Below are 24243 nucleotides of genomic sequence, written 5' to 3'. Positions count from 1 at the left end.
CTTCCTTTTTTTAATAAGATGTTTTTCTGCTGCTTCAGCACAATTAACCATGGCCACATCTGTTGAATGCTTTCAAAGGGCTCAGAGTAGTAGATTATGTATCGCAGATTCTCAAGAGGGGCCTTGCCTTGTCCCGTTGGCATTTAAATTACTGATTATTCATAATTATTCAGTACCAGTAATAATAGTAATGGCTGCATACTCCTGCTGTTAAAAGTGAGAAGATTCAAATGCAGGGGGACTGGCCTCGGTCTGTAAGACATATGCTGGAGGAGAAAGAAAGAAGTTTCGTTTCCTTTCGATTTCCTTCCTGTTGGGAAGAAATTATAATGGCAGCTCCAGTGCTAGTATCCTATGTTTGGAGGCAGCAATGGGAAGATTGTGGGTTTCGCCAATCTTAGTCATCTTAATATACCCACAATACTGCTACTTATTTGTGGCTTTGAACCTATATTGGCAGGAGTTCCTCTGAAGCCAAGGTACTTTTCCCTCACTTGATAAAAGGACAACCAAAGTAGCCAGGCTGGGCAATCTGTATTGTATTTTGTTAATACATAAGGAGGCAAGTCATGAAAAGTTCCTCCATATCAAAGCCCCATTTGAAGAAGGGAGCCTGATTTGTTGGAGGTTTATGCAGTTAGCCACTTAGCATGGAGCTTGGTTATTTTCCTGCAGACATTTCATGACCAAACTAGGTGACATCAGTGCTGCACTGCCCTGCATCAGCACTGATAATGTCACCTAGTTTGGTCATGAATCGTCTGCAAGGAAACAAACCCGGAGAGCACCAAGGATCCCACAGCAAAGGTTCAATTATATATATATTTTATTTCACTTCATCCTGCTGATGAAGGTTCATCCGATAAGATTAGATTCGTCTAATAAAACCATTAGTAGAATTTCCTTTTGATCTTTTTCAGGTTACCGAAGTGGTAATGATCTATGACGCCGAGAAACAGCGACCCCGAGGTAAAGAAGAATCTAGTTAACCTTTGAAATTTCTTTATCCTCTTTCCTATGTCAGATGGCAAACTTACACAACATCCACATATATATGTATGGACATGCGTGCTCATATATGTATATATGTCTTTTTGTAAGCTGCCTCAGGAATTTATTTCACTGAGCAGACTTTCACAGAGGCTTTTCATGCTATTTCATCTTGTATTATGTTTTAGAAGTCAGATACTACATTGCCATGTTGTTCACTTATACCACTCTGAAAAGGTGTTTTCCTTAACAAAGGCCTGGCACCTGTACTGATCTGCTCCTTTCAAATAACTGAGTGCAAAGCCGTGAGATGGAGCAACTGGATATACCTTTGATTTTTCCACCTTTAAAAGTAGGTAGGCACCATTAGAACCAAGGGCCTATTGTTGGTTTTAGGACAGGAATTGTTGTGAGGTGCCAGACTGGAACAGATATCATGCTTGCTACATTTCTCACATTTTCTTTCTTTAAGTGGCTACAGCTGAAATTTGGAGACAAAAGCCATTTGTTGCTTGAAAGACTCTGTGGATGGGAATAAATGTGGCACTTTTAATTTTACGATGCCGCTTGTATGTTGGAAAAAGCAACTCCCTTAGTTCGGCAGACCTGAGCCACTTAACCTAATTCGTTTTTGGTCCCAGCAGAAAGTGGCCATTGTGTTCCCCAGCTGTTCATCGCACCAGTCACCTTTCAGTATTATTATTTTTTTTTAGAAGCAATGCTTTTAAAACATCATCAGTGTGAGTTGCATTTCAACCACACAATAGCATGTGAAACGTGCTGGAAAATAGTTTGCCATCTGGACTTTCCACTTCTCCTTCTTGTTTCTGTTATTTAAAGAAATATATATATATATATAAAATATATAAATTCTTCACTTCATATTTATTAAGTGTTAAGTATTAGTTTTATCTTTAATTTAGACACATCTTTAGTGACATATATAAGTGTTTCATAGTAAAAGTACAGTAAACATTAAGTTCTTTCTTTCCCTCTCTTTTTTCTCTCTCTGTAAACTGATTTTTGATTAATATCTCTTTAGATTTCTTCTCTCTAGGTGATAGATTATCACAGAGGTACAGGCCATTTCCACAAACGGAGGAGGGACCGGGCTTTGTCTTTAATGGAGTGTAAATAAAAGTTTTCACTACGTGGTGTGGGAGGAGCTATGAGGGGCAGTTGCTCTAATTTGTTTTGTGACAGCTTTGCACTATTTCAACAGAAAAATTCACCGACACAGCAAAGAGCAGCAGCATCTTTATGTACATACCTCTGTGTGTACTTACATGCTTAAGCTAGTAGAAGAAATCGACTGTAGGAATTCTGCCTACCCGGTCCATCATTTTGTTCCCTCGTTGCAAAAAAAAAAACAACCCAAAACAAACCCCGACATAGGAATCTTGGAAGCAAGACACACGAGCAAAGGATCTTGTTGTATTTTGCATCAGTCCACCCCACCCCCCATATTCTGAGTGAATAAAATGTAAACCTAACGCATTTCTGATGGATGGCCCTGAAACTCTTGACCTGCCCACATACTATCACAGAGATGCTTTTAACTGACCTATAAAGTCCTTTATAAAACACCTGCTGTCTAACGTCCAGTTCTTTCCCTTTTCCAAGCTGCAAGCCTATGGCTGCCAAGTGTGCTGCCCCGCCAAAAGACTTTGAGCTGGAGGAAATCGGCCCACTTGACAGCAGCTCTCCGTGCGGGCACAATATTGAGGATTGCCGAAGAAGGGTAGGGCCACGAAAATGCTGCCTTTGCAACTCGGCTCACTTTGTTCAGTGTTCAGCTAGTTCATCTATAATTCAGTGGTTGAATCTTATATTCCAGGTACAAGTGACCTCCTTTGAGCACGTGGCTTACAGTACCTGCTTTTACCTGTACTTACTGTTCCCATTACGGTCTTATGCCCCTTCTCCTTTGAATAAGCGTGATCAGCAAAATCAAGACAGCAGGCCAGTAAAAAGGGAAATATTTGACGCTGTGATAACCCACAAAGGCTAACTAGGAGAACTTCTTTATTTCCAAGTAAAACTCTTAAGCCTTATTTTTTGAAGATCCTATGTTTCTTGTATTATTTTTTTCAAGAGTTGTCTGAATCTTACATGCCCTCTCGCTTTTAATTATGCTTTGTTCATAGCGAAATCAGCCAGTGGTTTCAGGTCCGAGCTGCAATGCTTAAACACAATTTTTCTCCAAGACTAATAACCTTCCCAATTGGGTTGCACTAGGTCTGGTTGCAAGACCTGTTGGTGAACAGCTAAGTTCCTTGAAGCGACAAAGTCATCTCAAAATAAGAATGGCTCTCTAGCCCTGGAATACAGCATTGTCACCCTCATAAATCATCTTTATGAACCTGACGTTTAATATGTCTTTACATGAGATTTTGTTTCCAAAATCTGAATAATCAAGCTGAAAAAATAGCCAGTTTAATTGTGTTACTAGAGAGAATATAGATAATTTACACGGCATAATTGAAGATTTTTTTTTAACCAGTGTGAGAATTGCATATACCATAGTTAAAAGAAATTTAATTATGCCTAAGCACAATTGTCAACCAAGCTAAAGGGCCTAATCTCCTTTGAATTATAACAATTTGGAGTTGGCTTTACAGACTGGTATCTTGCAGAATTCCGCTCGCTCTCTCTTTATCTACTCTCCCAGAGAAATGTGCGACTTGGTTCTAGGTATTCAAAAAGCATGCATACATTGACTGGACCCATCGTCTCGCATCTCATCTGAGCTGTTGAGGAACCCGATGGACTTCCTTTGCCTCAAGTGTCATCACTGGACAGTTGGACCGAATTGAAAAGAAGCAGAGAATATCTCTCCATTGAAGTACCTGGCTGATTACGGCAGGGACAGGCAAACTGGTGCCCTCCAGTTAGAATTCCCCTATGCTGTTACCAAGATAACAAGTTGTGATCAAACATTTAGGTTCTTAACAACCAAAACATCTGGTTGGCATGACTTTGCCTATTTGGGCCTTGCAACAATTTGAAGGATGCTATATGCTTCTCGGACTCTAATCTTGGGAACAGATTGTTTTTAGGATGTGAGAAAAAAATGCCTCTGTTCCTTTTTTTTCCTCTTTCCCCCTAGACTTTGCTATGAAGAATCAAGAAAAACCTCTAGGAAAGAAATTAAGGCACATATGTTCTCAGCGTCCTTTTTTTTTTTTTTACCCATTTTGCTGCTGGTCGGAGTCTAACTCTGCCTCTCTTAATGTATTTAAATCTTCAGAATCAGGTTCAGGATCCTATCTTCAGATCATTTCATCAGTATTCTTCTTTCCGGTTTCTAAAGGCATTTCCAAGGAGCACATCTCTCTCTACCTTGCTCTGAATATGAAGTACAGTGCAGTGCACCATTTGTTCATCCAGCCTCTTAGTTACTCTGTTTGGTTCTCCAGGTTGTTCCCCTTCACTTCACAAACTTGTCTGTGATGACATCTCTGTCCAAGGCACCCAAGTACCATCTCTGCTTTTGGCTATCCCATAAACACAGTCATCAAGTCTGGCTCAAATTCTTCAGGTGTTGCTGTGTCTTCTCGTTTTAATGCTGCAGTCCTGTTTCCCCCCCCCCCCTTAGTTTGGTTCCAAGGCCTTTTTCTTTTCTCCTAACCTCAAGCAAGGAAAACAACCCACTGTTCTGTTTCCCCTCTAAAATCAATATTTAAATCTTTATGTTGTGTATCGTTGGAATGCAGAAACGTCCCTTTTTGTAGTCTTAAAAAAACAACCCCTCCCAGACTCATATTTTGGCTTTTAAAACAGTTCCTTGCTCTTTAAAGGCTCACGTGTCACTACTTCAGCTCCCATTTGGTCACAATGCAAACACTTGCCTGCAGAAGATGCTTTAAAAGTTGCCTCCTCCACCTCCCCAGATCCCATTTATTTCTTAATTTGTTTCTTGTTCTTGTTGCTGGCAGCAGAATTTTGACCTGCTGCAACCGATCTTGGCCTGTATCTTTGTGTCTTATTAAGCATAAATCTCTACAATAAGGCTCTACGAGTTTACCCAACTACGTTGGATAAGCTTAGAGAGACACTAACTGTTACAGAGACTGTATCTGTTTTTCTGTTGAACGCTTTAGAGCAATAAATGGCTGCTGTCAGCACTAGCTGCAAAGCAAAATGAAACCAAGGGGGAAATCTCAGGTTTCGGGGAGGAGGGAGGGAACCAATCAAACAACCCATCCCAAAATGTTTTGTCCAGTACCGTTCTCTCTTTTTCACTTTTATGCTATGGCTCAGTCGCTTTCCAAATTTGCCAAATGGCATTTAAACAAATTATGAATATCATGTAATGGCGGTTTATGAATTGACTTGGCCATAGTAACTCGATGCAGGTGTTCTGCACAGAACTAAGTTGGATTCCCCCCCCCAGTATTTGTTAGTAGGGAAAAAAAAGAAAAGAAAGGGAGGCGGCATATCTGTGGGCACTAAGCCATGTTTTCTGCCTCAGTAAATTTTGCATGGAGCGCTGAGCTAACCACTTTATTCTCCTGATCCAAGATGGTCTGGTAATTGCAAGCTAGCACTGAGCTCCCCGCAGCCCAAGCCCACCTGAAGCCCTGGTTTGAACCCTTGGTCCGCCCCTAATACTGTTCATCATCCTGTTTTGTGTCACAACACCCTGCTACCTTGATTCACTCTTCGTCGTTGGCTAGGTTTTGGATTTATTACTTTCGAGGACGAACAATCAGTGGACCAGGCTGTCAACATGCATTTTCACGACATCATGGGCAAAAAAGTGTGTAGTTGTAGTTTTATTTTACCTTAAGACAAAGCTGAGTCTTGAGGCAACTAGCAATTTGGCTGGCGAATGGAAACTGGGTGGTAGAGTAGAGGGGATTAAAAAAAAATAATTTGGGTAAAATCACATTCAGAAGCTCATTTTATAAGTTACTTTATTTTGGATTTTTTAAAAAGTGTGCTTCAGCTGCCAATAGATTCCTTTGGAATGTTTTGCTTAAGAAGAATCATGGCAGACCCAACTTCCATAAAAGCTAATATTTGAGTTCAGGCATCATGAACTTAGTCCAATAAATCAGGGTTTATGGGTCAGAAAAAGAAACACTGTCTACTCATTTACTTCTCTCTCTCATCTTCACACAAGACTTTCAGGGTTGATATCAAGATGTGTGTGAGAGAAAACAGAAGCCAAATATGCAGCTAAATGGCTTATTGAATTGAAATGACCTCATTTGATCTGACCCAGCTTGCTCATCATACCGTGCAGTGCCAATAAAGGAGAATATTTGTAGCTCAGTATTGAAATGAGGGGGTCTTTGGTGCTCTCAGAGCTTGGTTGTTTTCTTGTGGACATTTCATTGCCCAAACTTGGTAACCTCATCACCGCTAGCACTGATGGCGTTACCTAGTTTGGCAATGAAACGTCTGCAAGAAAACAACCAAGCTTGGAGAGCACCAAAGACTCCTCATAGCGTGCAACGCTTAGAGTTACATATTCTTCATATTCCGAGTGCAGAATAGGAGATACTGAAAAACAGACATGCTTTGTCTGTTTGAAGTAAACACTTCGAATACGTTGACGTGGAGAAAAGCTATGTCTCTGAAAACTTTTCCTTTAATAGTTAAGAGCACTTTATTGAGTTACAGAATGCACTAGTTTTAGAGTCCTAATATGTTGAAGGCCATTGCATTTGCTTGTCTAAATTCTAAGTTGTACTGTCATTACTGTTCACACGTATTTTGTGCCTTGAAAATTACAGAATACAAAAAAAAGGGAATGAACGGAAGACAACCTTTACTTTCTGTTTGAAACAGCAGTGAAATCTCTATGTTGCCAAAGGCTCAGCTTCCCATTACTATTCCTTCAGATGTGTGTTCTTTGTTTCACATTCAAACTTGGGGTGGAGGGATTTGGGGTGGAGGAAGAGGAAGGGGACTAAACTTAAGCAGCCAATTGACAGAGCATCGTGAAGGAATGGTTAAAATTTTTTTAAAAAATGGGTCACTTACTGTGAGACTTTGAAATGAATCCACGTATTCTTTTTAATAGTACTTTTTAACCACAATACAGTTAAGTGACCTTTTGATTGTTGTTATCTTCATACTGTGTTGTCGGCACTTCTAAGAGGTTTGACGGGTGAAAAGGTTTCTTGCCTTCTTACTCTGATTGAAGGAGCTCGCCTTTGAGCATGGCTTCGCTTTAGGAACCAAGCCAGAGGAAGAGTAACTTAAGAACTACAGGGTGCAGCTTTGACCTTTGTAGGAAAAGTCTGCTCAAAAGGGAACTTCGAAGGCTCTTATGCCAAACATAAATTATAAGCTGCTCAAAGTCTCCAGAAATGAAGCAGCAGCAGGTAGTTTGTAGTGATAAATATATGCAGCACTTGCCGTTTTGCTGGATTGTGTCACCAAATACAACAAAGCCTTCAACTGGAATAACTTTTCCGAAAATATTTACTTATTGAAAAACAAGGTATCCTATCCTCTTGATGCATTCCGGTTTATGTTTTACAGCTATTTGATGTGTTTCCCCCCCCCCCCCCAGTTTAAATTACTTCTTGTCAAAACCCATTAAATTTTTCTGGACCCTGGAAGCGTATTCTAGGATATCCTTGCTAAATGCACATGCAATCTGTGCCATTTAAACAATTAGTGAGGTTTATTTCTAAGCAAGACCTGGAACAACTACTACTACTTTGGTTTGGTGCTGATTAAATCCAGGAGTTGCTAACACTGGTCCAGTGAAGCCAGTAGAGCAGGGGTCCCCAACCCCCGGTCGGTGGACCGGCACCGGTGCACAGCGTGTCAGCAAGCACAAACAAGCAAAGCTCCATCCTCGGGATGCGGGCATTATTCAAAACCACCACCCCCTCGTCTGCGGGGAAAATCCTTTCTCCGTGGCACCGGTCCCTGCTGCCCAAAAGGTTTGGGACCTCTGCAGTAGAGCAACTCTTCGAAATGTCAGAGCTGCTCAGGCAAACCTCCAGGGCCTCCTGGACCAGTTCCAAAAGTAGCATCCTTCATGGTCCCTCCTGGAGAAGCATCCTTACAAACGAGACAAAATCTCAAGTGGACCAGACCAAAAGCACAGGGACAGACATTTAAGAATGCATGTGAAACAAAGCAAAATAAAAGTTCAGACGTCAAGGTTTTTGTTGGCTAGTGCAATGCAAATTGCTGACTTCTTGAGAAATCCCACACTCATTTTCCTCAGTCTTGAAATATTATTATTGGGGAAACGTGTCCTAAAATCTTACTAGGAAAATTTTTTTTAAATGATAAAACTTATCTACAGGCAGTGAGCCCAAAACTTCTGTTGCTAAGTGAGACAGTGAATTTTGCCCTATTTTACAACCTTTCTTGCCGCAAGTTGTTAAGTGAATCACTGCAACTGCTAAATTAGTAATACGCTTGTTAGGTGAATCTGGTTTTCCCTCTGACTTTGCTCGTCAGAGGGTTGCAAATGTTGATTACATGACCCTGGGGACAGTGCAACCATCATATGAGAAGGTTACCAAGTGTCTGAATTTTGGTCATGTGACCACGGGGATGCTGCAACAGTTGTAAATGTGGGAAAAAAGGGTCCTAAGTGACTTTTTTCAAGTGCTGTTGTAATTTTGAACAGTCACCAAGTGAATTGTTGTAAGTTGAAAACTCGTGAAAGCCAGCCCCCTGCCCCCACCTTCTTATACAGAAGGGAACCAAGTTGTTTTTGGAATATCTTAACCATGGGAAGATTCAGGACATTTGAAGGCAGGATTGATCCTGCTCAGCATAGAAGGGCAGTCTAGAACACTAGATGCGGTTGTATTTCAGTTCTGCCATTCATGCGCCAGGTTAATTCGGAAGAAAATGTGAAGGATTCTTGATTGTCTCCCCACAATAAGGCCCACTTAGCTTTAAGGAAGGCCCTGTGCCCATTTACCTAAACTCTTGGAAAGTTAAAAAAAAAAAGTGCCTGAAATGTAGCTAGAGAGAACCAGGACACTCTAAGCCTGCTCTGTTTTTCAGGTTCACTCAGCGACGCAGAGCTAAATTCCCCCCATTAAATCTTTGCAATTAGCTTTGCTGAGTGTGTTTGGATGAACCCCAGACAATTCTTCAGGACCTCTGCATTCAGCAGGGAAGTCATTTTATTTTGCATAGGCCAAGCCTATTTTTAAGGCCCCACCGCACAGGGCTGCCTTCCTTTTGGTCTTTCCCCCACCCCCCCTTCTTTGCAAGGAATGTTTTTCCATGACTGACTGAACACAGTATGAAGGTTTTGCTTCTTATTGACTCAACTGTCCATTTTTTATTACCTGCATGTTTGTTTACTTTTTTTTTGTTAGATGTAATGTAAGGTTCTCTTATCACATCCATTCCTTCTGACATTGTTTGAGTTAATTGAGGTTCTTTAAGCGTTAGCCTGGGGAAGGTAAGTCTCTATCTTCCATTAGACTTTTAAATAATAATAATAATAATAATAATAGTAATAAAAAAATCTTAAGATAAAAAGGATTTGAAACCGACAGACAAAATGAATACAATGCGTGTTTCTCAGGTATGACCGAAACTGAACAGCAGTTTTAATTGCAATAGATCTTAGCTATCAATTTAACTTCTTTTTTTTTCAACATTGCCCAGAACAATCCCTCCCCAAGGCCTGGCTAAAGCTTTAGTACCTCCTCCAGAATGTTCTCTTCACCCTTGTTTATAACAAACCGTTTTTGGCCTATCTTACTATCAAGATTTATACACGGGGAGTGAAAGCCCACTGAGGAGATGGTACTGCTGCTTTAAAATGAGGAAGAAAGTAACCAACAGAAGAGAAATCACCAATAGGCATAATTTATCCCAGCACGGTATATGAACTTAAGAATGCCTTATTCTGTTATTACCCATTGTACCTGAGAAACATTGATTAAATTAGCAGCCTTAAAAATATTAAGCTTGCTATACTTTTTAAGTACTTAGCAATAAGTCATAACCTGCTAAGATAAAGTGTTTTTTTTTTAAGTGTAAAGATAAGGGTGTGTGTGATGGGTAAAGGGGGGCAAGCTGCCTTTCGGCCTCCTAGGTCTGAACGTTTGTCCCCCTTTGTTTAGGTGGAGGTGAAGCGGGCCGAACCTCGGGATAGTAAGAGCCAGACTCCAGGGCCAACAGGCACCAGCCAGTGGGGAAGCCGGATCATGCCAAGTGCTGCCAATGGCTGGGCAGGACAGCCCCCACCTACCTGGCAACAAGGATACGGACCTCAAGGTACCAGCTTTCCATTTGGGTTTGGGGATCCCGAATGACTTCAGTCTGCCTTGACGCAGACCCATTTGTGGGTTCACTCAAATCAGGTGTCAAGTTTCCAACGTATGGGCTTTTCAAGTGACTCTGAGGCATGGTTTACCTTAAAAGTCCTTTATTTAGCCTAATACACCGGCAAATACTTGCTGGAAGGAAGCTGGAATCTGAAATCTCCACACACACACCCCTTGCACAATATATTAAAACACAATTCTCCACCTTTCTAATTTTGTCATTAATCATATTCTCCAATTAATTTAAAGAATCAGTTTCCCTTCTATTAGAAAACCCGCCAAGGTCTTATCTTTTTTAGTTAGAGATGGCCTTGAAGGTCCAATCCTCCTCCTTCCCCCCTCCCAACCTTAACTCAATCTCTTAAAGCAATCCACAAGTTTAACATATGAAATGGCTACTTCTTCATCTCTTGTCAAGCAATAACATTCAATGTTAGCAGCGTTGACATCAGGATCAGGCCTACTTGAGGCCAGGCCCTGAATAAAAATCTTATGTTCCCGTCAGGATTATATATATATATATATGGCTTCTTGTACCACTTGATTATGCTATAATGCAAGACTTCTGTGATGCTGGTGGGCAGCACAAATTCCTTACCAAGTATAGAAAGTCCTTGATTTATGTCTAGTCACTTAGCAATCATTTGAATTCACAAACCTGAAAGACCTGAAAATGGAGAGTTATGGCCCGGATCTGTAGTTCCGATGGGTGGGGGGCCCTCCAGGGTCACATGACTGAACTTCAGGTGCCCAACAACACAGCCACATTTACAGTTTGCAGCATTCTTAAGGTCACATTTGTGAGAGTTTTGTTGAAAATCTGTTTAACCATTGGTTTGCTTAATGACTGTTGCACAAAATGTTATAAAATTGGATTGGTCATGAGACTGACCCACATTATGACCATCACAACATACAACTGCAGTGGGCAAACTCCCATGTTGAGAACTATGTATATTGGAAAACGTATGCTGCTGGTGTGAGACCATACCAAGCTCTGCCTTTTCATTTGTTCCAAGGAAATTAAATCTTACTTTCTGAAAATGGACATCAGCTCAATAAAAGAGTCTCTCTTTGAATTTTGCACGAGGTGGGAAGATTAAATCTCATTTTTATCCAAATCCAGTTTCATTACTCCACTGTGGACTTCTTAGTTTTGGGCATCTCCATTAGGGCTGCATCTTGGATTCCCTGTAACATTTTCCCCACTTTGATGTCCAAACATCTTCAGAGTAATTGTGTGTAATATTAGTAACTTTCCTAATAGAGAGCGTTAAACTTTGCAGAATGATAAAGTTATATAATACCGACAATGAATTGATGAAACAGTTGTGGTAACTTGTTCTTGTTTTCTGTGTGTGTGTGTGTGTGTGTGTGTGTGTGTGTGTGTGTGTTGTGTTTTTTCCTACTTCTCCTCCATCTGCCTTAGGTATGTGGGTACCAGCTGGACAAGCACTTGGTAAGTATGTACTGAGAGTTTTAAAAATGTGCATAGTCAGTATTGAAATTGTAATTATTCAGGTTCAGATTTTTAGCAAAATCTTAACTCTGTGTACATTGTTTGCCTTTGTTCTCCAATGATCTTTTTGCATCTGTTGTTTTGAAGCATTTGGGCCCTTTGAACAAGAATTCATAGGTTTCTTGAGCTGGGAGACAATAATTGTACCTTAGAACTTCTCATAGATAATCAAAGCTTGTGTGAGTGTGTTTGTATGTGTGTACATTTAATCATTTGTCAGATACTGGGAAGATCTGGAGGAGACAGGGAATCACCCTTTCCTAGTGGCCTAGTCCTTTTTCTTCCCACACGGTCTGTTTGTGCACAAAGAGGCTGTTCTCCTAATATCAAAAAAGATAAGAATTTAGTATGGCCATGTGAAAAATAGCTTCAACATCACAGTAGCCCTGCATAGAAGTTGTTCCATGTATGGAGAAAGAAACAGGACAATAGAGGCTTAATCTTACCCCAGTTTCCTTGTGCACGGGGTTTGTGCATTGATATATTTTGTACTTAGAAATAAAATCTCCAGTTACAGATTCTCCATGTGTAGGCTGTAATTCATCTCCACATAATTAGATTACTGGAATGTGCTCTACATGGGGCTGCCTTTGAAAATGACCTGGAAACTACAATTGGCACAAAATTCAGTGGCCAGGATGCTAGCAGGTGCGAGTCCCTACTGCAATGGAATTCCTCTGCTCCAGTTGCTCCCTTGGTTACCACTACATTTAATGATACAAAGTGCTGCATGGCTGCAAAGCCCCGCATGGCGTGGCCGCTAGATACCTGCCGGAGGAAGTGGAATCTGCCCTAGCCCAGGTGTGCATGTGGGATGGGAAAGTTTAGCGCCCCGTCCCTGCATCAAATCAGGGGGATATAATACCAAGAGATGATATTGATATTCCCTCAAGCTTTGGATCAGGCTGCTTTTGGAGCTGCACCTTGCACCCTTCCTGTAGCTATTTCACAAGGCATCAAGAGCACGAGAGCCAGTTTGGTCTAGTGCAGGGGTAGGCAACTTTGGCTCTTTTATGATTCGTGGACTTCAACTCCCAGAATTCCTGAGCCACCTGGCTCAGGAATTCTGGGAGTTGAAGTCCACGAGTCATAAAAGAGCCAAGGTTGCCTACCCCTGGTCTATTGGTTAAGGCTCCAGGCTAGAAACCAAGAGACTGTGAGTTCTAGTCCCGCCTTAGGCGTGAACGTTGGCTGGGTGACTTTGGGCCAGTCACTCTCTCAGCCCAACACACCTCACAGGGTAGCTGCTGTGGGGATAATAGGAGGAAGAAGGAGCATTAGACACGTTTTGCCACCTTGAGTTAGTTATAAAAAATAATAAAGGCAAGATAAATAAATATTGCTTAACTGGCCATTTGGTGTATGATTTGTCTTGACACATTATGGATGGGCTGCTCTGTTACTGTTGTTTGTGTTTATTGCTGATCTGAGGCTTAACTAATTACTGTATTTCTAATCTTAGTATAACAGACCAGTTCATATGAGCTTGATGGTATATTAGTAGGGTAAAATAATTAAGAATTGAATAATTAAGAATCGCCTTTTCTTCTGGTGACCCTTACTACCAGCCTGAAGTTGGATATGACCTTCACATATATATTTTTTTCTCCATTTTCAAAGCAAATAGAATTGTATCTATGGCAGTTTTTAAAAATGGAGGCATTCTTTATCTAAGGTTGCTTTTTCAAAAATAGTTTAAAAAGGAGTGTGGCGGACCATTCGGTGGTCTGGCATTGGAATGTTTTGGAAATCACTGGAATGATCTTTTACCAGACTACAAATTTTTGCCTGCAGTTACCTTTAAGACATCAGAGTGACCTGTTACCTATTTTCAAAGAGCTGAAGTGCATGTAATTAGAGCTTAATCAACTATGATTAAAGCTAGAGAAGAGAATAGGGGTCCTTGTGAAATATTTTGTGAGAATACCTGCTGCCCATTGAACTCCTGAATACCAAAAAGCCAGAAGAGGATTTCTCCCCACAGTAGATCATTCTGGCTTCTTCAGTATTGAAAAACACCAAAAAGTTTTGAGAGTGTGGTTTTTCAGTTTGAATGTAAGAAATGGCAGTTGGAAAGAGACCATTTTAAATACTAATAAAGTGTACTAGAACAGAGGTCCCCAAACCTTTTGGGCACCAGGGACCTGTTCCGTGGAGAAAGGTTTTTCCACGAAACAGAAAGTGTGTGGTTTCGTGTGCTGCCTGCATCCCACAGATGGGGCTGTGCTTGTTTGTGCGGACCGATTGCTGGCATGCCACGGCCCGGTACCGGTCCACGAACCAGGGGTTGGGGGACCCCTGTACTGGAACACACAAGTGCTACAGCACCAATTCCTAAAAGAGGAAGAAAGAAATCTTCACGCAGAAGCTAGTTATTCATGTCAGGAAAAGGATTTAAAATGGATTCTTTCCACAGTCTCTCAATAGCTTGGAATGCCTAATTCCACCAATTCCTCTTGACTTTAGAGCCTCCATGTTTTGGAGAAAGGTGATGCCTAGTGCAATAGATTGGGAACACCCTTTTTTGGGGGGGAGGTTTGGCTCATCTGTTAAATGCCTTTAATTTTCTCAACACCCTTCTTGCTGGCTCCAGGTGGGTATGGTCCCCCTCCACCAGGTAGAGGAGCGCCACCTCCACCGCCGCCTTTTACCTCGTACATTGTTTCGACACCTCCAGGAGGATTCCCACCCCCGCAGGGTTTCGCACAGGGCTATGGCACCCCTCCGCCCTTCAGTAAGTACTGCTTCCAGCTACACTTGTGTGTAACATTTTTAATCCCGGCTTTTAAAAAAAGAGCTCGTGGCACATATCTGGCACACCCCCACCTGTGAGGTAGGATAGGCTGAGAGCATGCAGACGTTGCGGGTGCTTCATCACTTGAGGTTTTTAAGAAGAGACTGGACACTCACTTGTCTGAAATGATATAGGGACCTCCTGCTTGAGCAGGGGGCTGGACTAGGAGACCTCCAAGGTCCCTTCCAGCTCTATTCTGATTGATTGATTGAATTGAACCCAAGCTTGGACTTGAGCCTAAGGCTTCACGTTTTAGACCGATTCTGTGTCCACTCATTGCAAATTCTATCAGACGTTACGTTCCCAAGCTTTATTTCTTGATTTGAATTTGGATGAGCAGTGTCGTAGCCTAGAGGTAGAGGTGGAGCTGTCGCCTCACAATCATGAGGCTGTGAGTTCAAATCTAGGTAGCGACAGATATATCTCCCTGGGCACAAAAAGAAAATATTTGCTGTGAACTCCATGTAGGCGTCGGGAAGGGCATCCCGCCAGTAAACTCTCATTCAGTCGCCCTGATTCCACCTCGATGCAAGGGATTACAGAGTTATTAAAAGGAAGGGGGAAAAAATCCTTGATTTTAATATGAGGGGTGTGTGTCTTTGAATTTTTATTTATTTATTTTGCCAGATGGCATTTCCCTTTGTTTTCCTAGCCCAGGGGTAGGCAACCTTGGCTCAGGAATTCTGGGAGTTGAAGTCCATGAGTCATAAAAGAGCCAAGGTTGCCTACCCCTGTCCTAGCCTTTACATCAAGTGAGTAAAAGTGGAGAACTTTTTAACGCGAGTTTTACAGTTAAAAACTTAACCTGGTTTCTATTCCTCCCTTTAGGTTTTGGGTATGGTGCCCCACCTCCTCCACCTGACCAGTTTGCTCCTCCCGGTGTTCCTCCACCACCTGCCACCCCTGGGGCAACACCACTTGCTTTCCCTCCGCCTCCCCCGCCATCTCAGCCTACTCAGGACATGAACAAGCCTCCAGCTGCCCAACCAGATTTCCCCTATACCCAGTTTGGTAAGTGAACGTTTCAAGAGCTGGGGCTCTTCCTCCGGGCTCCAGCTTTTTCCCTGCTGCTTGTCTTTCTTTGCGCTACCTTTCATTTTGTTTGCAATAATATCGCTGGAAAATAGAACTAGGGGGGCTGTATGTGCGCAACGTTGGCAAAGGATCTCCATATACCTTTTGTCACGGTGATACAACAATTTTTGAAAGTTTGCCAGCTTTAGGAACTTTAGGATCATCGTTTGCCAAGATAAATGATCTCTGGGATCCAGAGAGGATAATCATATCCTGTGAAAATGCCATCCATTCATGGGAAGGGACTAGTAGAGAATAGTATTTGCGATTTAAAGTTGTAGCTGTTGTTGCTGCCTTGAGGAATAATGGTCTAGTATGGTGGCAGGATAACAGAGTTGCAATGGACCTTGGAGGTCTTCTAGTCCAACCGCCTGCACAGGTCCAGCGGCAGTGGTTTTGAATCTAGGCCAGGGGTAGGCAACCTCAGCTCTTTTATGACTCATGGACTTCAACTCCCAGAATTCCTGAGTTCAGCTATGCTGTGCTATGTTGACTCAGGAATTCTGGGAGTTGAAGTCCATGAGTCATAAAAGAGCTGAGGTTGTCTACCCCTGATCTAGGCCAATGTGAATTTGTCTCTTAAGTAACAAGTCCCATCTTTCCTGGCTGGCCTAAGGGGTACTTTAAAAATCATCAGCAAGAAACTGAATTTGGAAAAATAAGTTGTACAATGCATAAGTATATAATTATTTATGGAAATGTTTAGCTGCAAAGTTGTATTTTATATACATGAATACACAATCTTTTCAGGAAGATACTTGCAATGTTCAACAGTCAAAACTGGATGAAGCTACACATGTTATATTTGAAATTAAATTGTACAGTTTCACCACTGTTCGGAGTTATTCTTGTTTAGTAACCTTAGCGCTGTTTTTTAGTTAATTAATTTTAACAAGTCCTAATATTTTAACAGATATTCCATAAAGATTCTTCTCTTGCCTTCTTAGATCCAGGCTGACTTCCTTCTGGGATTGCAGGGATTCCATCTACTTACGAAAAAAATAAAATCTGCCCATCTAGCAAAGATTATTTTATAATAAAGGCTAAGGCTATGTTAGAAGCAAGATACACATAGTCCTCGATTTACGACAGCATTTGGGACCAGAATTTCTGTTGCTAAGCAATGCAGTCATAAAGTGCAATCACTTAGCAACAGCAATCCCTGCAGTCCCAGTTGCCATCATTAACTGAATCCCACAGTTGTTAGGTGAGGCAATTTCCTGATAGTTTCTCACAACCAAGCCAGCAGGAATTTGCAAGTCCCAGGCGACTTGCAGACAGGTGAACAGATGCTGCTGAGTTGGGAAGAGTGTCAGGGGATGCATGAAGGAAGTGCAATGAGGGTGCACAGGGATGTGAGGTATGGTGAGGGGGCGTGGATGAGGGAAGGAGGGGCAGTGGGTTACGAGGTAGGTGCAGCAGAGCTTGGGGAGCGGAATGGGACAACTCTCCACCGTCAACTCTCCATGGCCAACTTGCTTCGGCCAACTCATCCAGGGGACAACACAATGGGACAACTCAGCACAGGACAATTCAATACTTTGATTTAATTATTTAAAATAATTTTATTTTTTCCAATTTTTGTCATTCACATTTTATTTTGTCCCTTCTTTTGCATCCTTCCTTGAATGATTTGATTAATAATAATGATGATGATGATGTTGGAAGGGACCTTGGAGGTCATCTAGTCCAACCCCCTGCTCATGCAGGAAACCCTATACCATTTCAGACAAATGGTTGTCCAGTCTCTTCTTAAAAACTTCCAGTGTTGGAGCATTCACAGCTTCTGGAGGCAGGTTGTTCCACTGGTTAATTGTTCTGACTGTCAGGAAGTTTCTCCTTAGTTCCAGGTTGCTTCTCTCCTTGATTAGTTTCCATCCGTTGCTTCTTGTCCTGCCTTCGGGTGCTTTGGAGAATAGCTTGACTCCCTCTTCTTTGTGGCAGCCCCTGAGATATTGGAACACTGCCATCCTGTCCCCCCTCGTCCTTCTCTTCATTAAACTAGACATACCCAATTCCAGCAACCGTTCCTCATATGTTTTAGCCTCCAGCCCCCTGATCGTCTTAGTTGCTCTTCTCTGTACTTGAACATTTTTTTACAAAGTGGTGACCAGAACTGGATGCAGTATTCTAAGTGTGGCCTTACCAAGGCCTTGTAAAGTGGTATTAATACTTCATGTGATCTCGATTCTATCCCTCTGTTAATGCAGCCTAAAACTCTGTTGGCTTTTTTGGCAGCTGCAGCACACTGCTGGCTCATATCTAAGTGATTGGTCCACTAGGACTCCGTGATCCCTCTCACAGTTACTACTATTGAGCAAGGTACCACCTATACTATACCTGTACATTTGGTTTTTCCTGCCTAAATGTAGAACTTTGCTTTTTTCACTACTGAATTTCATTTTGTTAGATAGCACCCAGTGTTCCAGTTTGTTCAGATCCTCCTGTATCTTAAGCCTATCTTCTGGAGTGTTGACTATTCTTGCCAGCTTGATGTCCTCTGCAAATTTGATGGGTTCCCCATCTATCCCCTCGTCCAAATCGTTGATGAAGATGTTGAAGAGCACTGGGCCCAGAACAGAGCCCTGGGGCACCCCACTACACACTTCCCTCCATGTAGATGCAGTTCCATTGAGGACCACACGCTGAGTACACCCAGTCAGCCAGCTACAAATCCATCTGGTAGTGATGCTGTCTAACCCACATTTTTCTATCTTATCAAGTAGTAGGTTGTGATCTACTTTATCAAACGCCTTACTGAAGGTCAAGTAAATTATATCTACAGCATTCTTCTGGTCCACTAATTTTGTCACTTGGTCAAAGAATGCAATAAGATTTGTCTGGCGTGATCTGTTTTTGACAAACCCATGTTGGCTTTTAGTAATGACTTTGTTTGCCTCTAGGTGCTTGCTGATTTGTTGTTTGATTATCTTTTCCAGAATCTTCCCAGGTATTGAGGTTAGGCTGATAGGTCTGTAATTTCCTGGATCCATTTTTTTCCCTTTTTTGAAGATGGGAACTACATCAGCTCTTTTCCAATCCTCTGGTAGTTCCTCGGTGCTCCAGGATCTTTGAAAAATATAGTTCAGCGGTTCTAAGATCACATCTGCCAGTTCCTTGAGAACCTTGGGGTGTAATCCATCTGGTCCTTGTGATTTGAACTCATCTAGGTTGGATAGGTGCTCACTTACCATTTTCTTGCCTATCTTAACTTGAGTTTCTAATCTATTTTTTGTGGTACTGTTTTTGATAGGTTGGTCTGTTTTTTTTCCCTTTGTGTAAAGACAGAGGCAAAAAAATGAGTTAAATAGTTCTGCTTTCTCCCTGTTGTTTGTCACCTTCTTGCCACTTTCCCCGACTAATGGACCAATCATTTCCTTAACTTTTTTCTTGTTGAAAGAAGCTTTTGTTTTGTTATTTTTGACATTGGTCACAAGCCTTATTTCATCTTGAGCCTTAGCTTTCCTCACTTCATCTTTGCGTGCTCGGACTATTTGCTGATATTCTGCTTTAGTTACGAGCCCCTCTTTCCACTTTTTATACTTTTCCTTTTTATTTTTCAATCCATCATTTCTTTGATATTAGTGTAACTCTTGTCCTTCGGCCAGTTGTCCCTTGACACGTTGGCTGCGGCAAATTGGCCATGGCAAGTTGTCATAGATCTCTCCAGTGTTCAGGAATGCACAAGTACCAGGGGGCAAGTGCAGAAGGGCTGAGGAAGGGTGCGTGTGTGGGGAAGACCTACCCCATTGTCTTGTGAACTTCTGTGCCAGTGTCCCCATTGACTTTCTGGGGAGGCCAGAAAGGGTCGCAAACGGTGATCATGCGATCATGGGGTGCTACAACTGTTTGTAAATGCAGTCTGGTTGCCAGGTGCCTAGATTGCAATCATGTAAGTGCAGGGGTGCTTGGAGGATTGAAACACAGAGGTCCCGTCATAACAACCATTCCTTTAGTGCCGTTATAATTTCAAACAGTCACTGAACAAATAGTCGTAACTTGAGGACTATCTGTAAAGCTTTTATTAGCTGGATGTGAAATATTCATCACTGTATCTGCATAGGTCAGCTAATTACAATTGAACTAATCCAGCCCTGAATGTAATTCCCTCCTCTTCTCCCCCCCCCCCCCCCGCGCTACAGTCTTGTAATCTTAAATGGGCAGATCCTCGAGAGCTCATTTTCTTGATGAACCACAGTTTTTCTTTTCTTTTTTTTTTTGCCTTGACACAATTGAAAGACATGCTGCTCCCCATTCTTATGTTTCTGGGGGGAATCAAGAAAACTCCTGCAATAATTGTGATTTCTCTTCTTTTTCCCCCCTTCCCCAAGCATTCTTACTGAATATTATTTCCATATTCCTCAACATTGGCATTTCTAATATAAGGATTCCTAAAATCTCCCTTAACTTTACCGTAACACAGAAAACCATGTCGTCCAAACTTCCGATCATGCTCTTCCAATTCTAAAATTCTTTTATTTCTCAGCAAAACCTACTCTTTCACCTAAACTAAGCTGTAGGGTGTGAAATAAAATTTTGAATCAGGCAATCCCAGTCCTCCTTGTTCCTTTGCATCCTGAAGTATTTCATATTTAATTCATTTTTATCCTCTTGCCATACAAATTTAAAAATATCTTTCTGCCTTTGTTTAAACGGTACCTCGGATTTCAGGATATAGCTTGGGGGGAAAAAATCATCCTTAGCAAAATATTCACCCCCAATGACAATTTCTCCCACCTTAATATGTCCTTCTAAATTTTACTCCACCTTGTCACATAATTCTGATATAACATAAATTTCAGATTAGTCATAGTGATAGCCAAGTTTTCCAGTTTTTTCCCTCAATCTTAAAACCATTTTCCCCCATCATTCCCATTTGCTTTTGGATGCTTATATTCGTTAATATCTTCATCTTTTGTTCTAATTTTAAAGGTAGCTATTGAAGTTAAAGAGAGTGTGTTATTGTGCTGTTTGAAGAGATTTTTTTTTCTTTTTATCAGATGGCTTCAAAATCTTTTGACTTTGAGTAGAGAGAGGCAAAGATGAATGGATGTTTGGAATAAAAAAAAGAAAAGCTGAAGCGTTCTTCATTTGAGCATTGTCTGGAAGTGCCTTATTGAAATTGTCTGCACATAACAGATGGTGCATGTGGAATTCCTATTTTGACATCTAGTTTTATGTCAGATCAAAGCAGTAAAAATATACGCTACTTAAATATTCTACTGGGCAAATCCTTATATTAGGGAAATTATCAAGTGTTTTTCAGTTACATCAGGGGTCCCTAACCCTCAGTCTGTGGATCGGCAGCGGTCGACAGGCTGTTGGTAACCGGTCTACACAAGCAGAGGGCGAGTACACAAAGCTTCATTTGTGCCTGCACAGGATCTAAGTGTGCCTGCACAGGATCTAGGTTGCACGCATGAAACCACCCATCCCCCTCCCTCCACCACCAGTCCATGGAGCCAGAAAGGTCGGGAACCATTGAAGTGACACTCAAGGCATATTGTTGAGGGGCAGATGGCTAACTGAATAGTTTTGATAACCACACTTAATATCTCAAGTTATGTTGCATAATCCTTAGGTTATCCTTGCCAGAATTAAATTTTAAGAGGACAGAATTTAAAAAGTCAAGACTAAGGCAGTTGATATTTGTCCTATTCTAACAAGTTCATATTAACAACACAGCCACACCTTTTATAACTATGTGGAAGACTTCCTTAATATTTTGACATGAGTTTTGCATAAAATCTTATCATCCGAGTAAGTCACTAATTTTTCAAGAGAGGGACCTGAGAGAATGAAAGATAGGGAGAAATAAAGGGAGATTATGAATCATGTTATATAATTTAATATAACACTGGTATACCTCCTCCAACCAAAAAAAAAAATTATAGACCTCAGTATAGCAAAGTATCCTATGAAATACATGTATCCAGAACTTGATAAGACCACTACCGAACTTAACCGCTCAGTAAAAGTTATGCATTTAAGACTAAATAATACAGTTTTTACAAAGTTCTTTTTTCATGTATATGTCTACACAAATACTTAAGCAATATAACCAAGGGTTTTTTTTCCTGTTTTGCATGTTATCATTTAAAATACATAGCTGTTTCTAAGATACTTGCAGCAGTGGTGGTGGGGGGTCTGTAGTTACGGCTAAAAACAGACTCTGGCACTAGACTTTTCAGCACAAATCTCAAATGCAAGAGTGATCCTAAGCTTGCATTATGGGTAAGTCTTCCTTGCCACTTTCCAAGAGAATTGTAGCTTTTGTGCAGGGCTCTCTTGGGGGTTTAGTCACCCTGGTTTCCATTTTTTACCAGGGCTGGGTACCTATTCTCAAGAACCTTCAGGCTTCGGGCCAATACTTTGTTTTCACACTTATGGTCAGGCTGAGAAGTGAGTTACCGTAGGTAGGTGGAGCCTATTTACACCAAATCCTCTTACTTGTAATCTCTTGTGGGGAAGCGGCGGTGGGGGGTGGGGGGTGGGAGACAGATTAACCTTTTTTTTTCATTGCAGGGGTGTAATCTCTTTCAATGTATGGAGAGGGTAAGGCATTCTTTCCACTGAAGGATTCTTTCAAGGAGTCCCTGATCTCGCCCAAGCTTCTTTTGCAACCATAAATAGTTTGCTGAATTACTTAACCTAATATCAAAAAAATCTACTGTGTTTCACACAGCGTTGTGCACCTCTGCTCTGGGGGGTTTGGGGTGGTAACCTTCTGCTCTTGTTATGTACACTTCTTAAAATTGGCTAAAGAGGATTTTCTCCTGTGGGGTGGGTGGGTGAAATACCAAGGTTTGTGGCTAGAAGAGAACACCTCAATTTTAGAAAAAACCTATCGGTGATAATGAGTTGGATCACAAGATTTGCCAATTTGGATGTTTGTGTGTGTGTGTGTGTGTGTGTGTGTTTGTGTAAGGAACAACCGTAGACATTCACTCTTCCTACTGCAAGGGGGGAAAAAAGTTTATTTAAAATAATTATTTGCTTTTAAATGACCTGTAATATAATCTCATCTTCATTTTGGGGCACAGTCCAGATTTTTCCTTAGAATAAACAGGCCCAATTTAATATGCAAGAAATTAACGATAAAAGTGCAGTGAAAAACCTGTACCTGATTTAGAGTTACGAGTATCAATAAATTAGGCTTGTGGGGTTAGCACGAAATTTGCAAACTTGATTGAGCCAAAAACATGCTGAAGATGAAGAGAAAAATAGCAGAAGAGGGAGAAGTAATACGGGTAGTTTTTGACTTACAATGGTTCACTTAGTGACCGTTAGAAGTTACAACAGCACTGAATAAAGTGACGTGTGACCATTTTGCACATTTATGACCATTGCAGCATCCCATGATCATGGGATGATGCATTTGGATGCTTGTCAAGTGACATGACTGTTGCTGTGTCCCGGGGTCATGTGATCCCCTTTTGCGACCTTCTGACAAAGAAGGTCAATGGGGAAGCCAGATTCCCTAAACAACTGTGTTACTAATTTAAGAACTGCAGTGATTCACTTAACAACTGTGACAAAGGTGAAATGGGGCAAAATTCACTTAACAAATGTCTCACTTAGCAACAGAAATTTTGGGCTCCATTGTGGTTGTAAGTCGAGGACTACCTGTAATCACCAGAAATTGTTTTGCAAAAGCCTAAAGAGGTACTTTTAACATTCTGACAAATTAAACTTTTATTTTAAAAGATTAAACTTTAATTTTTTTCTTACCCCCTGGCAAAGTCAGTTACTCAAGGCTCACATTAACAAACCTGTTTGGTGCAGTAAAGGGATCAAGTTACATATCAAGAGACAATGAGTTCTAAGTCCTACCTTAAGTACAAGGACAGCTGGTTGACTTTGGCTGATCCTCTCAGCCCTAGCAGGAAAAAGTCAAGGAAAAAAAACCTTCCCCAAAACCTTGCCATGAAAAAAAAAAAACTTCAGGAATTTGTTCAGGCAGTCACCAGGAACCAAAAACTGATTTGAAGACACCCAAAAGGTGGGGGGGGGGAAGTCTCACAATAACTAGCGGAAATTCTAAATACCTTTTTCATTGGCAATCATGCACTGAAAAAATGAGATTTTTCTAGAAATAGACACATCTTCGACCTTAAATATCAGGGATACCTCAGTCTATTAGTTTACCATTAGTAAATTGCCAGTGCCTCAAACAAGAGGGTAGGTTTCAGATCAGGGGTCTTCAAACTTGGCCCTTTTATGACTTGTGGACTTCAACTCCCAGAATTCCTCAGCCAGGCACGTTGGGTGAGGAATTCTGGGAGTTGAAGTCCACAAGTCATAAAAGGGCCAAGTTTGAAGAGCCCTCTTTTAGATCCTCTTCTTTCTCTTCCCCCCCTCCCAATTTTAATTTTTGCTAGCCTTCGTTAAACAGGTTTCTCCCACCTGAGAAACCAAGCTGAGTACAATCAAGTCAGTCACCTGAGTGACCCAATTTATGACTGTCAAGGACATATGACCGTGATAAGCAGGCTGCATTAAGTGAAGTGAAGGACTACGTGTAATGTGTAACTGGAGAAGTGAACCGCATTATAAAATCGGTGCATCTTTCAATTAATGAAAATAGTTCT

At 41.3% G+C, this 24243-nt stretch overlaps 1 protein-coding gene across 4 annotated transcripts in view; it reads left to right on the top strand.

Moving 5' to 3' along the window:
- Positions 1-24243, top strand: part of DAZAP1 (DAZ associated protein 1) — a 72123-nt gene that overhangs the window by 43671 nt on the left and 4209 nt on the right. Inside the window, exons 6-13 of one of the 4 annotated variants that reach the window (XM_083364192.1) lie at positions 921-969; positions 5670-5752; positions 10062-10215; positions 11695-11724; positions 14378-14518; positions 15407-15589; positions 21979-22068; positions 22178-22207. In XM_083364192.1, the coding sequence (XP_083220318.1) occupies positions 921-969; positions 5670-5752; positions 10062-10215; positions 11695-11724; positions 14378-14518; positions 15407-15589; positions 21979-22058 (720 nt within the window). In that variant the 3' untranslated portion in view covers positions 22059-22068; positions 22178-22207. The remainder of the gene's footprint in view (positions 1-920; positions 970-5669; positions 5753-10061; positions 10216-11694; positions 11725-14377; positions 14519-15406; positions 15590-21978; positions 22069-22177; positions 22208-24243) is intronic. The other 3 variants (XM_083364191.1, XM_083364190.1, XM_083364193.1) reach the window with 3 other exon arrangements.

Source organism: Vipera ursinii, assembly GCF_947247035.1.
Source record: "Vipera ursinii genome assembly, chromosome: 1".
NCBI lineage: Eukaryota > Metazoa > Chordata > Lepidosauria > Squamata > Viperidae > Vipera > Vipera ursinii.
The sequence above is the reverse complement of the archived record's forward strand: the minus strand, read 5'-3'. Positions and strand labels throughout refer to the sequence as shown.